The sequence below is a fragment of the Chelonoidis abingdonii genome, chromosome 7 (genome assembly GCF_003597395.2).
Source record: "Chelonoidis abingdonii isolate Lonesome George chromosome 7, CheloAbing_2.0, whole genome shotgun sequence".
In the NCBI taxonomy this organism is placed as follows: domain Eukaryota; kingdom Metazoa; phylum Chordata; order Testudines; family Testudinidae; genus Chelonoidis; species Chelonoidis abingdonii.
Genome location: NC_133775.1, coordinates 99,924,602 through 99,941,071, shown reverse-complemented (window position 1 = coordinate 99,941,071; position 16,470 = coordinate 99,924,602). Strand labels below are relative to the sequence as shown.

General features: G+C 40.9%; 1 protein-coding gene across 4 annotated transcripts in view; it reads left to right on the top strand.

Moving 5' to 3' along the window:
* Window positions 1–16,470, top strand: part of MACROH2A1 (macroH2A.1 histone) — a 75,711-nt gene that overhangs the window by 43,452 nt on the left and 15,789 nt on the right. For 2 of the 4 annotated variants that reach the window (XM_032783252.2, XM_032783250.2), the window contains exon 5: window positions 2,767–2,874. In XM_032783252.2, the coding sequence (XP_032639143.1) occupies window positions 2,767–2,874 (108 nt within the window). Of the gene's footprint in view, window positions 1–2,763; window positions 2,875–16,470 lie in introns of all 4 variants that reach the window. The other 2 variants (XM_032783251.2, XM_032783249.2) reach the window with 1 other exon arrangement.

The following is a 16,470-nucleotide window of genomic DNA, read 5'->3' as shown; positions in this document are numbered from 1 at the left end:
TGGTGCCCACGGGGGCATCTTAGTGCACCCGCGTCCTGGCCTCTGGGAGAGCACCCGCCAAAATGCCGCCGAATTTCAGCGGCATTTTGGCGGGAACACCTCTTGATGAAGCCGCTTGACGTCGACAAGTGATGTCATTGAGAGGCGTCACCCTCGAATTTCGACAGGGATGCCTCTCGATGATGTCACTTGTTGACGGCAAGCGGCGTCATGGAGAGGCATCATTGCCAAAATGCCACCGAAATTCAGTGGCATTTTGCCGGGTGCTCCACCACTGAAGTGGTCCTTCATCTGGCGCGTGCCAGACGAAAAGGTTAGGGACCGTTGATATAGACCTATATAGTAAATATCCTTTAGGGTATTGTCCAGTTCAGGGTGCAATCGGGGTAGCAGTTTCAGTAGTAACATAAACAATTACCAAAGGTCAAATAACAGCCCTCACCCCAGAGTGTCTCAAAGCATGAACGTCAGTCAAACTGGCACATCTGCTGTGAATATAGGCCTGAGGAGGTGGAGATTGTAGCTGTGGCATGGCAGAATTGTGGCTAGCACATTAATGAACTAAATGAATCCAAAAATCTCATATAGCAACTATAGTGGCAGCTGTGCAGTGGATGCACAGATGTCTGTGCTCTGCCACTGGATGAGAGAGGCAATTTAAATTTACTTGGATTTAGCATGGGGTATCAGTATTTGGCGCTCAGAGTATTTGGATAATTCTATCAAAACTAAAATCACATTAGAACTATATCATTTTTCCGTCAGTTGCAAATATAAGGAAAAAGTATAACATTTCAGTTTGCTGATTTCATTAGATATCTTATCAATAACATTGCAAAGGCAAGCATTTTTTTGAAAAAGTAGATTTAATAAGGTTGTTCTCATTTAATAAATTTGCTGAAATTCAGAGATGGGTTTTGTTATCTCTTTGAAGTGGAGATAGGATTCTGCCAGAGCAGGTAGTTAGATCTCTTTCTGCATGGAGAAGTCATGATATTTAGCTTGCCTAAATACAGATTCTTCAGCAGAAGCAGTGCCATAAAAAAAAAAATTTCCGCATTTTTAGGTTGCTGTAATGACTCTTCTGAATTTTGAGCTGGAGACTTCTTTAATTCCTAAAGACTAAATGTAGTTCATTCAAAATTTGAAGAAGAAAAAAGAGAGTGTGTGGGTGGGGGCCATCCAGATCATGATAAATTTCTTGTACTAAAATAAGGAAATTGATTTTTGAACTTTTTTCACTAGAGTTTCCATTTATAGAGGTTAGGAATTTCTTTCTATTTCATATGCATACATGCAAGGTTTAGTGTGTGGGGGGAAATTGTGGAAAATTACACATGAAAAATTCTGGATGCACAAACGTTCACAGGCATTTAATGTGCTGCATTTGAAAATGTTGCCTTCTGTGTTTAACAAAGACAATATCTATCTTTGTCTTGAACACTCTATTCTGAGGTCCTAATTATTTTCCTGATTTTACAGTTACTTTTTGAACTCTTGAATTTGCTCTCTCCTTGTAGAACACCTAGTATTTGGCATTTGGAGTGCAGAGCTTCTAATAACCATGCACTAATAATTTCCTTAAATCTGGATTTTGTTTTCTTACTTGATTACAAAAGCAGGAAGTCTGTTGTGGGGTTCTGTTTTTCTTCCACACAATAAACTTCATTGTCTGCTTACTATACTAATATTTGGCTAATAATAAACTCCAGGAGAATTGAAATAGGAGCCATGACAATCTAATTTTCAAAACATTTGTATAATGTTTGGTTATGGTTACACTTCCTAGAAACACAAATATACTCCTGCATGTTCACCACCTTACTTGTTTACTCGCATACTATGTTACCTATACTTTTGGAGGGAGTATAACACAACAGTAGCTTTGCTTTAATGTCCCAAGTAGAGGTTTGGTTTACAGACATGTTGTTGAGGCAATACATATTTATGCTAAATGATATTTATTTATTTATTTATTATTTATTTATTTTGAATTAAAATATTCCTACCTCTCAGTTTGGCAGCAGTTGAGCTAGTTGCTACAGCAGTTGTTTCACTGCCATGATTGACATCCCTTCAAAATGATACAGTTCTAATTTATATCCAACAATTTGATGCAGGCCAAGCCTGTGTTGTTCCAGTTAAATAATCCAGTTAAATGAATGGAATAAACCCTGTAATTTTACTGGGTAATGGAAGATGACTTGGGCCAGGTTTGAAAAACAGAATTTTTCAGCCAGTGCCCACAACACCTCTAGTCAGGCATACAGCATAATGGAATACATTATTGATGTTATTTACGATAACAGCCAAATTTTCAAATAGGTACCTAAAAACATAGCTGTGAAATTTGCAAGTGACCACTTTCATGCATAGATACAGGATTTCATCTGTGAAAAAGGCTCTTAGAAATGCCAGGAATGTCTATTGCAAATGGGTACATTGCCCTTTTGCATTTTGAGAAAATTGTTAAAAATATTTTTGGAAATTTTAGAAGGCTAGTGAAGTATCTAATTTGTGTGGTTTCATAGGCAAGAGGGGACCTCGGTGGACATGCAAACATTGAGGTCATTTCTCCTCTGGATGCATATGTATAGCTACCTTTATTAACATTTATCAGTCACATATGTGACTAAAGGACAGACTCCAATACCATTGTTTATAGCATAATAAATATAGATGTGTGTATTGCATGTCATATTATCAGTATTATTGAACCATATCTCTCACCTCTGGTTAACTAATTAACTATATTTTTGCAAGAAGAAGCAGGGAGAAGTCAGCAAATCAGCAAGTGCTGACAGTACAACAGAAGGAACTCCTGCAGATGGATTCACAGTCTTGTCCACTAAAAGTCTTTTCCTTGGCCAGAAGGTATGTCTATGCATTTTATAAGCCAATACCTATCTTGAAGTTTTGTTTAAGAGATACACCCAAAAAAGGCCTGTGCTTGATTAACGTTCACCCAGTCTTGTAGTTCATCTGCACATGCAGTACAGAGCGGATTTGGATAAGCATTTTTAACAAAGAAATCCCCTGAAACCATTTTAGATTTTTTTTTTTAATAAATGGATCTTCATGTGCATAATTAACCAAACATTCTGATGCAGTGAAATTTTGCTTGCTATGAAACTTTCCACATTTTTTTATTAGACGGCATAATTATTACAGCTAAGCTTCTCCCAATGATGACATTTTGCTAAGGACAAAAGGGCAGCCTGCTTTATTGCCAATATAAATGATTTACAGGCTTCTATCAAAACCTGTTTAAAATATTTATTTCTAATAGTTTTTGTAATAAATAAATAAATCTAATACCCTACAATAACGAATGAGGCTTGCAAAAAGCTATTTATCAACAATTGTATTTACCCTGTGAGCATATTTTGAGAGTTGGGTATGTCAGGGTTTTAATCTAAAATAACACTTTAAAGAGACATTGTTAATTCAAGAAATGAACCTGGTCTCTTTTCTTGAAACCAGTCTTTAACTTATGTGATATACTATTTTGCAGTAAGACTGCATCTGTCTTTTATCATTCAGTGGCTAAATCATTGTATTGTAAATTGTAAGTGACGAACCATTTTTGTCCCATCATGGAATGTCTCCTTTAACTCATTTTAATTTCATATCGAGACTGTATTCCATTTATTGTTGCACAGCTTGTCTGCTAAGTTCATTATGCATGCAAGTAACTTTATTTTATTTTCTGCAAATGGCTTCTGTATTTTACATGCAGTTTACACTTGCGGTCAGGTTGTCATTTGAAGGGGAGAGAGTGGCTGCTTCCCCTGGAATCTTCTTGAAAATATTCAAATTTTAAGACATTTTGATTAGTTAAAATCCAAAGTTTATAAACTAAATATTCTCTTTACAGAGCAACCAAGTTAAGGCTTTTGGAATTGATTTGGAATTCTTTTGTTCAAAATAGGAATTAATGTCATGGTATCACAGACCTCACCCTGATGACAACATAGCCAGTAGAATTTTGCTATCCATTTCAATGAGAGAAAGCTCTTCGGGGCAGGCACTGGTTTTGTTTGCAGCAATCACAATGGGGTCTGGATCAATTACTGGGTCTCTTAAGTGATAACAATAATACAAATAATTAATAATAAGCAACTCTGGGCCCCAGTGCTCCTTTGATATGAATCACAGATATAATGGGTTTACCTTGCAGAGTTTACCTTCCTTTGTCCCCTTAACGGTGAGGGATTTCTAACCTTATGCTGGTGAAAGAGTGCAACCTAGCAATGCAGTAGAACTCTAGACAACTGGTTCCTTATTCACATGGAACACAGCTCCCTGAGCGTTGTACTGCCATTCGGTCTCCATGCAGCCATGCTCCTTTCTCCCTCTGAGCAGCTTTAACTCCTCAACAGAACTGCTCACTGCTATGTCTTAGATTCCCCTGCTCAGTGCTACTGGTTTTAGCTCCTCTCTGCCCATACAAGTGAAAGGGAGCATCTGTTTCACTTTGTGTGCAAATCTAAGTGACATAAAAAAAATCATGCCTGTGTATGATAAGCACAAATCATGTATGAAGGAGCTGTTTCCCAGTGGCTGTATTTGATGGGGCAAATCATGGCTCACATTGACATTAGTGGGAGTTCGCTTGTCTCATATTTGTAACAGGGGAAAAAATGCAAATATGATGCAAATTACACCTCCTATGAAGAAAAACCCAGGCAAAATGTGCACTTCTGTTCATGTAGAGAGGATACATGTTGATATACATCACCTAGCTATTAAAGGCCATATTCTGCTTTTTCCCCATCTTAGGAACTGTTATTAAAGGCAGTGAGTGCTCAGTGCAGAAATCAAGGTTATAAAATACCATATTGTTAATGAATCTAAGAATTCCCTAAATCCTACTCTCCATCTTTATTAGGTTAAAAATAGAGGGCATTCTTACCTTACGTGAAGTGACAAATAATAAATCTGTTACCATGGTAATTTTTTTTCATAGAAAAAACATTTTGGAGACTAATTTGATTTTTCATGGATTCCTTTTAAGCCTGAAAACATGGGAAGCTTAAAAGGCAAAGATCTCACTGCACTGTAGTATATAAAGAAGTGATATCTTTGAATGCATGCATTTAACAAAAACACAGGATAAAATAGTTAGTTTGTTTTGTCAGCTTATTGTTTAAGAATATTTTCAGAAGCATTCCCCAGAAATTATTTTTCAGCAGCTCAACTTGCCTTAACATATTTTCCTAATGATCCAACATAGTGTATTTTTTTCTATATTGAGGAAAAACAAGGGCAGAATATTGGGCCTGATCTGTGGTTGCTAAGTACCTCAGGTGAAGTCCTGAGCACCCTCAACACTCATAGATGCAGTGGGAGTGAACAGCCCTTTTCACCTACTAGGTTATAGGCCCATTCTGCACAGGCTTGGTTGAATAAGAAAGGTTCATGGGTGTTACATGGGTGTTACAGTATGTCTGTTGCTAAGATACTTTCTGTACGAAAGAAGGCAAGCAGGTTAACAGACTGGTAGCTAATTGTTATTCTTAATGATGTTTGTCTTGATCCATTGAAATTTCAAACAAGTCCTTTCATTATTCTGAATATTTTACAGATTACTTATAAATAGTGAGTGCATTATCTTGGAATCAATTAAATGCTTCTAAGTCGTTTCTACATGCAACTGCTGTTTTAAAAAGACAATCTTGATTAAAATATTTATCTAAAGCATTAAGTCAGATACTGTGTTTCCAGAAAGAATCTAAAGTTTTGTTGCTGTGGGGAGGGAGGAGTGTTTGTTTTTTTTAAATCAGAGTCTAATGATATTAAATTTTCTAGGTCTTCCTGGCAGAGCAGATATTTATTTTAAATGACTAATGCAGTCCAACAATGTGATGAGTGCTGTAATTCTTAGAAATTCCCACTGTACAGTATTTTCAGAGTGTGGGGGAGGGAGAAAGAGTCATGGAAAGTTATGGGAAGGCGAGAGAGAACCTGGTTTTGCTTTCTTCAGCACTACCTTGCTATTTCAGAATTGTGGGATTTTGTGCAAAAGGTAAATTATTCATAGCTCTCAGAATGCAGTTACCCTCATACTTAGAGGAGACAATGGGATCGGGGGCTAGTAAAGGGGACTGAGAGTTATGATTTCTGGGTTCTAATTCTGACTGCGATTGCCATACTGTAAAACATTTAATCTTTTGGTATATGTTTCCCCATCTGTAAAATGGAAATACATACATACATTCCTCACAGGGATGATAGCAGGCTTAATGCACTAATACCTATAAGCATTTTGTGATGGAGACCATTCTTCCTTAAATATTGATTGATTTTTAGTTTTTCAAGCAACCTTCCTTTGCTCTGGGTGCTCTTACAAAAATTTGAATATAAACATTCAGAGCACCAAACAGATTACTGTTACGGCCTCTTAGATATTACTTTTATTCCCTGTAATAACAACAAGCACTACAAATAATAAATAAGAATAACAGGTCCAAAAGATAACTACTCTTTCCTAAAACCTATAATCAATAACCTTCAAATGACCCTTCTCCTCCCTGAATTCCTCTATAAGCATTTTCACTAGATCTGCAAATCCGGGCTGTGGCAGACTTCAGGGGAAGCAAGGAAGTAATCGTATACTTACTACCATGTCATCCATGATGCCTTAATGGGAAAAATCCTTCTTCTTCGAGTGATTGCTCATATCCATTCCAGTTAGGTGTGCGCGCGCCGCGTGCACGTTCGTCGGAAGACTTTTACCCTACGCAAACACCGAGGGTCGCAGGGCGCGCCGCCTGGAGTGGCGCCAGGCTAGTGCGGGATCAATATAATGTAACCTCAGGGCCTGCCGGACCCAGCCGCCTTCAGTTCCTCTTACCGCACGTGGGTCGGCTGGAACAATGGAGCGGCACGTTAGACTGACTTCCGCTCCGCACTCTCTATTTTGGACGCACCCCGGGCCTGCAGGCAGAGGGCCAGGCGTTCACGCTGAGAGTACACTTGAAGCAAGCTGTACCTCCTTGCCAGCTGCGGTGATCGCTCTGTTTATCGCCACTCCTATGGTTGGCGAGTTCCTCAAGCTGAGGCGCTACAACCTTATAACGCGCCAGCCAACCGGTATCCTAAACAGTTAACCCAGAGCTTAACTCTCCCCAATCGAGCCGTGACATCCTGCCGTTCTAGACCGGTCTCGAAGAGCAGCTTTCCTCGTAGCATTCGTCCGCCAGACAGTCTCGACTCAGAGTCTCTACGGTGGTTCCAGCCATGCACTATTTCCAAAGACAAGGGGCAGTTAGTCCACGCGTTCTCCTAGCTGGTCTGCTTCCTGGTCAGCACCTCAAACGCGTGGGGACAACAATGGCACTCTCTGCCTCGTACACCTCGCTAGTATGTAAGTGGACAAACACCATTTCCTACAGCCCACATGTCACCGACAGACGAAGGAAAGCACTGTTTCTCTCAAGATCATTGGGGATAACGTTGCACCGCCGTTATGATTTGCTCACTTTCCCAAGCCACATCATGGCATCTACCAGGCCAGAGCTTTGCCGCCCGCTGACTCGAGCCTACCCACGAGAATCTCTCGCGCGTCATGGTACGCCCCCCGGCCATACAGGCTTCGCAGTAGCCTTTAACCAGTCAAGGAGCTGCAGCTCTGGCCAGCGCTTTGCATTTGGCAGTATCGCACCCGACCCCACGCCTACGTAGGCTTGGGAAACCCATAACGAAATGGAATGAGCAATCACTCGAAGAATACAAGACATAACACCTTTGTAACTGTGTCCTTCGAGTGATTGTTGTTTATCTTCACCATTCACATCCCGCCCTCAACTCGCCGTCGGAGTAGCCGCAAGAGAGAACTGAGGCGGCGGTGGCAAGGGGATAAATCGGACCTCAGCGGCCCGTACCCCAGGAGCGCCCTGCCGACCCACCGAGTGTTGCTAGGGTAAAAGTCTTCCGACGAACGTGCACGCGGCGCGCGCACACCTAACTGGAATGGATATGAGCAACACATCTCGGAGAACAACAGTTACAAAGGTGAGTAACCGTCTTTTTTTTCTGGCTCCACATTTGGAGGAAGGAAAGGGTTTACTAGTAAGAACTGGTTCTGTCACTGCAATATCCCCCAAAGATTTAATTACTGAGAACATTATAGCACACACAGCAGGCTTGGGTACAGTCCATTTTTAAAATGTATTGTTGATTTTAAACAAAATCTTTAAGCAGACATATTAAGCTTCATTTAAATTCAGAGGATTTCAGAAATTGTGTTGCTGTCATTTTCCATAAGGGAAACCCACCTTCATTTATTAAAACATGTTGACATCTATTTTTTCATGTTATACAAACCTTAAGATAATATTCTAGTTGATTTTAAAATTACTGTGGTGTTCTACAAAAGATGCCTATGTGGCAACCCAGAATTATTAAAATATTGTATCAATTAACTAGAGGTGTCCACACTTATTTTTCTGGAATGGTTGACCAGTTGCTGGATTGGAAAACTTTAGTGGTAAGCATCTGGGTCTGGCTTTTCAAAGAGGCTTCAACTAGGCCTGAAATAGGCATTCCAGTTTTGTGTGTGCAAATTAAATTAATAGGTAATTACTCAGTCATTACTCAGGCAAAACAGCAAAGAATTCAGGGGAGTTTTGCCTGAAGTAAGGACTACAAGTGTCGGCCAAATAATAATAATTAGCACTCCTTGTGGCACTTAACATTTTCTAACTACGCTTTAACTAATTCATCTAATTAAATGTTAACTAATTAGAGGCCTACCCAGTGTTGTACATGCAAGTGCAATTTGTGTGTCTTTTTAACAATGTGACCCTTTAGGGATCAGGTCTCTTCTCTTGCCTGATATACAAACTTGTATTATATGATGCATGCTCACATATTGGACAGTAAAATCGAGCCATTTGTCATCAGGATTTAATTCTCATTGAAAGCTTTTGATTTATATTGTAAATATGTGACAGATACCTAACACTTTACAATAAGTGTCTAATTGCTGCACAGTAAAAAGGCAGCATAAGACTGGATGATGGGTCTTTTGTAGGTGGATTTTTTTATAGTTAAATTGGGACATACATTAATAACTAACATAAATGCATGAATATCAAGGGGACCCCAAAACTGAAAAGCCAAAAAGGTCTGGAGGTAATAAAAGTGAGGGGAAAACCCACAGAAATCTGGAAACTAGGGAACAAAAAGAGTTAACTTTAAAATGAAACAAACAAATATGTTCAGGCCTCTATTACAATTTAAATCTCGTAGGGTCAGTTTTTTATTTCAGTGTACCCAAAGTTTTTTTCAGTGTTGATTTGATTTAAAAAGAAAAAACAGCAGTTGCTTGTAGTCATACTCAAGACTCAAACTGGATTATGTGAAAAGTCAGTAACTAGATGTATGAAATATTACTGGATTCAAATTCTGTTTGAAAGTCAAACTTTCCCACATTTCATTACACAGTCAAAAATGGGTCCATATTTGCACAGATGTTGAAGTATGCCAATTTTTGGAACTAAAATAGGCCTATTTTTTGAGTGAAAATTGCTTACAGGTTAAAATCATGCAAACAATTATGCATTGGCAAATTTTTTAAAAACAGTATTTCTATGTCTGTGTGCATAATCACATGAAATGAAATGATGACAATTTTTGTTGGAAACTCCACAGCAAAAATTATAAATTTTGCACATCTCTAGGAATGACATGTTGACTTTACTGGCATCCAGGTCATACATTACATAAAACCAGTTGTCCAGTATATCGACACGTTTATATTCCCGCTCAGTAAATTAACTCACACACAGGAAGGAGATGTGCACTTAAAATTAAGTAACATGGATTAAAATACAACAGACCAAATTCAGCAATCGGTGGAAGTAATCTCTGGGTCTCAATATACTTGATGACACTGAAATGTTATACTTCATTGGTCAGATCCAAAGCCCATTAAATTCAAAAGGAATCTTTCCATTGACTTCAGTGGGCTTTTTAGATCAGGATTTATGTAAGTGAATGAGAACTTTGTCTTTAGTTTTCTTTATCTATAAATATTTGATAGAAATTTAGCATTAGCTCAAATACATACTTGGGTGGCCTTCTGTACTGCGTAGTCAGACACGGAAAAAGTCACTTTAGGTGCATGGATAGCACCATGCTGATCACATCTGTAGGCATAATTATAATGTGTATATATCTGCTTATTCTCACTGTTGTCCTCTACAAAAGGGATTTGGGAGATTACAGGTATAAACATTATTGAATCATCATATTTTTTAAACATTTGGGTTAGTTTGGTGCTTATGATAGCAAAGACTTTAGAACACTGGCTACAACTAGGGCACAATGTAGCTAAGCACAAATTCTCCACACAGTTTTGTCAAAGTGCTGTCTTCACTAGACTCTTGCTGTCCCAGTGGTGGGTACATCATAAGCAGAGTCTGACATTCCGTGTTCAATTGTCCCAGACTACAGAGTAATTTGTGATATGTGTTAGAGACTCCCAAACTTGCGCTCAGTAATGAACAAACTGCACTAATAGTGTGTCACTGAGCACTTTTTTACAAATATGTTCTTACTGGTATGACATTGTAACTTTAATTCTTCTTCGAGTAATATACCTAGGGTGCTCTACTTCAGGTGCACATGTGCCTCTCGCGCCCTTGATTGGAGATTTTCCATTAGCAGTGTCCATTTGGCCTGTGCATGCACTCTATACTACCTTGTGCTGCACACCGAGGGTTTATAGAGTTGCGCTAGCAGACCACCCTACAAACCTGTAGCATGTCTGCCTTTGTTAAGCTTAGCGTATTCTACAGTTGTTGTTTTAGTTAGTTCAGTGTTTCTAGTTAGTGTTAATATAGAATTAGATAGTAGTGAGGGGTTTGGGTTTTTTCACCCTTTTTTCCAGAGAACCTATTTGGTCTGGCTGGGTATGCCTGACTTACCAGGTTTCAAATGCTGCCTCTTCTGGTCAGCGACAGCCACTTGACGTGTATCCATTTGCTTCAGAGAGTCCCACATCGCCCAAAAGGGTAACTTTCACCAACCTCTCATGTTTAGCATGGAAGAATCAGGAAACTAAATGGAGGATGGAACACTCCTTTCAACCTGCTTCTGAGTCATGTCAAAAGACGCCTCGCCCTACCCCCGATACATCTGTGTCCGGACAGATCCAGCACCCCTTCATCCTCAGCCCAGTCTCCCGTAAGAGGGGGAAGACAGCAGAGGACTCAAGGAACGCTCCGAAAAAGAGGAGCTCTGTCTCCCACCATAAGGAATCAGCTGCCAAAAGGCCCCCACCTCCACCCCCGGGGCAACACTGAGGAGAATGAAGGAGACATTCAGTCAGTCTCCTCATTATCAGTGCAGAGTTCTCCTCTATCTCCATGCAGGAACCCGTACTTTGACAAGGATCCTCAACCACAACAGGAATGGTAAGATCAGCCCTGAGTATAATCCCCTCTTCTAGATGCCCCCCACCCCCAATGGCCTTACTAGGATCTTTGGGCAGCATATTGGCAATAACTTGCCAAACCTCCAACTTCATTGCACTGAGAGGCTGGGGTCTCCTATACCATTCCCACAACACAAGGAGACCTTTGAAGAATAGGAGTCTAGGGTAGATATGGAGGCCACCCCTCAACTCCTGTTTCATCCTTGTCTCTGGAAAAGTCAATCATTCCTTCACTATCATTGATGGTCGATGATTTTCATCAGTTCGGGACCTTTTGAAAAGAATGTCTGACACCCTTCAGATACCTCTTGAGGAGGTTAAAGACTCACAACACAGGCTCCTGGACATTCTGCAGTCAGCAACACCCAGCCAGGTTGCATTACCTGGTAATGGAGTGCTCCTCCATCCAATGAAGACTATGTGGCAAACTCTGTCACCATCCCTTCAACTTGCAAATAGGTGGATAAGAAATATTATGTCCCTCCCGGGGACTCAGAATTTTTGTTTTCCAACCCATCGCCTATTTCTCTGGTAGTGGATGTTGTAAATTAGAGGGGCAAACTGCATTACTGTACATTACATACAATAAGGACCAGAAGAGATTAGATTTCTATTGGCTGAAAGGCTTACTCATCTGCCACCCTCCAGTTTTAGATCTCAAACTATCAGGTGATCATGGCCAAGTATGACTTCATGAATTACAAGAAGTTTGCTGCCTTTATTGAACATCTTACATATGAGCATAAGGAACACTTTCAGGCCATCATCATGGAGTGTCAGTTATCAGCCAGAACCTCTCTCCAAGGGTCCTTAGATGCCGCAGACACTGCAGCCAGATCCATCTCCACAGGGTTCAGGGTGTCATGGCTCCAGCTGTTGAGGTTCCCGAGAGAAGATCAGAATACTGTCGAGGACCTCCCATTTGATGGTCAGAAGTGCTTCTTGGGGATTGCAGATGAGTCCCGACACACACTGAAGGACCCCAGGGCCATGTTGACATCTTTGGATATATAAACAGCTAAGAACAAGAGGAGATTTTGCAGGTCTCTAACTGCTCAGAGATCGCGCCTGGCCCAGTTGTCTGGATTTCACTGAACCACCAAACCCACTAGAAAGAGATAAAGATTCTAGAGAAAGAGAGCTCCTCACTCTCCTTCACTGAGTACCCAGTCATCATAACAATTTTGACAAATCGGTCAAGGGTTTGATTTCTCACTTCTAGCTGGCAAACTTCAAATTTCACTGACCTTCCCACTTTTGGAGACTGCCTTTCCCACTTGTAACAGACTTGACATCATATTACAACAGCCAAATGGGCCCTGAAGGTTATAAAATTGGGCTACACCATCCACTTTATGTCCCTCCCTCCCTGCCACACCCATTCCCTGTCCCTCTTCAATGACCCCTCTAATGAGACTATACTCAGTCAAGAAGTGCATTCTCTCCTTCATTTAGGAGCGATAGCGCCTGTCCCATCCCCTCGCAGGGGGAAAAGGTTTTACTTGAAGTATTTTCTCATGCCCAAGGATGAAGGGTGGAGACCGATCCTAGATCTAAGATGACTGAACAAATTAGTGAAGTCTCAGAAGTTCAGGATGACAACTCCGGCAGCTATAATTCCTTCTCTAGAGGACGAGATTGGTTTTCAGCCCTCAACATACAGGACACCTATTTCCATGTAGTAATTCACCCAGCTCACAAGAAATACACACATTTTATCATGGGCCAGGAGCGTTTTCAATACTAGTTACTTCCCTTTCCGCTCAGCTTGCCCCTTCGGCTACAAGGTGTTCTCAAAGGTTCTAGTGGTAGTAGCTGCTTTCCTTTGGCAAGAGTCGATTTTCGTTGTTCTGTATCTCAACAGCTTGCTACTTGAGGGCCAATTTTACAAAGCAGTGCTGACCTCCACCCAGGCAGCTCTTACTCTCTTCCAGGACTTGGGTCTCCAGCTGAATATAAAAAAAAAAAAAAACCAAAAACTCCTCTTCGCTGTATACAGATAATGCAATTTATAGGGGTATACTTTGATTCATTGGCACCCAGTGGGCAGATTCATAACCTTGACAAATCTGGTCATGACAATTCAAGGAAATCCCTGATCCACAGTAAGGAATTGTTTGCAGTTGACAGCTTTCACCTTTGTAACAAGATTTCGCCTTTTGCTGCTTTCAGGGCTGGTTCAAAAGGATCTATTCGTCAACTGGATACAGTTTGGACAAACAGGTCACAGTTCCCCTTCAGTTGAAGAACTCCCTAGTCTGGTGGAAAAATCAGCTCCATGTCTGCACAGCCATCACTTTCATCCACCTAGCTCTAACAGTAACTGTGACAGATGCATCACTTTAGAGTGGGGAGCACACCTCCAAAACCTGACAACTCAGGACAGATGATCACCTAAAGAAACTGGTCCCCATATCAACCTGTTGGAACTCAAAGCAGTCAGGAACGCATGTCTTCAGTTGCTGCCACTCATCAGGGGCAAATCAATCAGGATCGTGACAGGCAATGTGGCTTGTATGTTCTGCATCAACAAACGAGGAGGAGTAAGATCTTCCATGTTCACTGAAGCTATAAAATTATGGAACTGGTATAGAAGCCATCAGATTCAGATCTCAGCCGTTTACCTTCCTGAAGCCCAGAATAGCACAGTTGATATGCTCAGCAGGTGCTTCTCCCAGGACGATGAATGGGCATTGGACTAAAATTCTTCATGGAGTATTCCAAAGGTGAAGACTTCCAGAGGTGGACCCATTCAAAAACAAGAATTATCCTGTTCTGCTCCAGAGGCGGTCTAGGTCACCATGCTTTGAGGACTCCTTTTCTCCTTCCTTGGATGAAGAGCCTGTTCTCCAACACCACTAATACAAAGAGTGTTTAACAAGATTAGACAAGGCAAAGACAGGACTATCCTTATAGTACCTACCTAGTTAAGACAGGCTTGGTATCTTTCCCTGCTTCACCCATGTGTCCAACTGTCATTCAAGCTTCTTACTATCTCTCATCTAATCTCCCAGGATGCAGGTCGCATGCTTCACACAAACCTAGGGGTCCTCCACCTCTGCGCATGGCTTCTAGGTGGTTCACAGAATTAAAATCCACCTACTCGATAGGAGAACAGGTATGATTAAACATTAGAAGGGAGTCAGCTTGAATTAGTTACCTTCAGAAATGGAAAAGATTCAACCACTAGTGTTACCGTCACCATCTTGTGCCTGAATTCTCTTCACTATCAGACATCTTGGATTACCTGCTGGACTTGAAGAAATCAGTATTATCAACTGGCTCTATTAGGGTTCATATTGTTGTGATATCAGCATTTCATCACCCACTAGAAGGGTTTTCCATATTTGCTCACCCTATGTCCTCAAGATTTATTAAAGTTTAGGGAACCTGCAGCTTGCTCCTTGCTTCATTTATGAAGACAGCCTTTCTAGTAGCTATCACATCAACTAGCAGGATTGGGGAGATTGGGATCTGGCTGGCAGACCCTCCATTTATGGTATTTTTCAAGGAAAAGGTCGCTTTGTGGCTGCACCCAAAAGTCTCACCTACAGTGTGGTCAATTCATATCTTCACTGATCTATTCATATACTAGTATTTTTCCCAAACCACATAAAACTCAGCAGGAGACCTCCTTTCATATTTTAGATGTGAGGCGGGCATTGGCCTTTTATCTAGATTGGACCAAATAATTTCAGGAATCACCTAGACTGTTTGTCTCCATCACAGAGAGATCTAAGGGGTCTATGATATCTACACAGAGGCTGAATCTCTGTGTGTGTTGTTACTTTCTGCAATGAAGCTGGTGCTTTACCTCCCCAGTGGATAATAGCACACTCTGTCAGTTCTGGCAACTTCTGCAGCTTTAGTTAACAACATTCCAATGTCTGAAATATGCAGAGCTACTACATGGGCCTCGGTGCCTACTTTTACTGAACACTGTGTTTTGGTCCACATCATCAGATCTGATGTGGTGCTTGGTACTGCTGTACTGTCTTCAATCTTCAAATCAATTTCTAAGCCCCCTCCTCTCTGTGGTGATGCTGCTTGGGAGTCACCTGAGATGGAGCAACCATAGAGATGCTACTCGAAGAAGAAAAAGAAGAAGAGGTTACCTTTTGCAGTAACTGTGGTTCTTTGAGATGTGTCCACCTCTGGGTGTTCCACTACTGACCCACCTTCCCTTCGGCTTTGGATTGTCCTTTGTTGGACATTCAGATAGAGAAGGAACTGAGGGTGGTTCACCCGCACAGCTCAGTGTACCTTCGGTGCATGGCACGAGGTTGTATCAAGTGCATGTGGGTGCCAAATGGCCATTGCTAATGGAAAATCTCCAATCAAGGCTCAAGAGGTAAATTGTGCATTGGCAGTGGGGCATCGATAGGGACTCACATCTCAAAGAAGCACAGTTGTGGCACAAGGCGTATATTTCTTATTTGAGCATGACTTGTGATTTAATGAACACTTAATATGCCTTGCTCAAAACATGTTGCTAGATGTTAAAACTATATTTCCTGAGATTCCACTTGATAGTTTCATTTTTAAAGAACTTAAGATATAAATGTGAGGTTAATCGCCTGATGCCTGTGCTAATTGATTTCCATCACCCTGATATACATATCAATGATAAATCCTTCTAATACTGATGGCTGTGGGGATGTCTAAAAGACAGCCCTGTGTGGGATATAGTTCACAGGCTGCAGGCAGAAAAATATTTCAAAGAAAAAGTAGAGCCCCTAAAAATATTCCACTGGATTGCAGCACAAGCATGCACCATAAACACCGCGGATATACAGACAGAGTCTTCCATTTATTCAGTGATGCTACTTCACCAGCCCTTCTACCAATATAACACAGTCCTGGACAAATGAAAATTTAAGCTACTAAGGTGCAGATCATGATGTCTGCTTCTGTGATTGAAAAGAAAAGACTAGCAGTGACATTGGAAATAAATGCCTGATTTCTCCAAAACATCTTCACACTTAATGGATTGAGCAAAGAAGGGGAGACCCATTAAAACCACCATG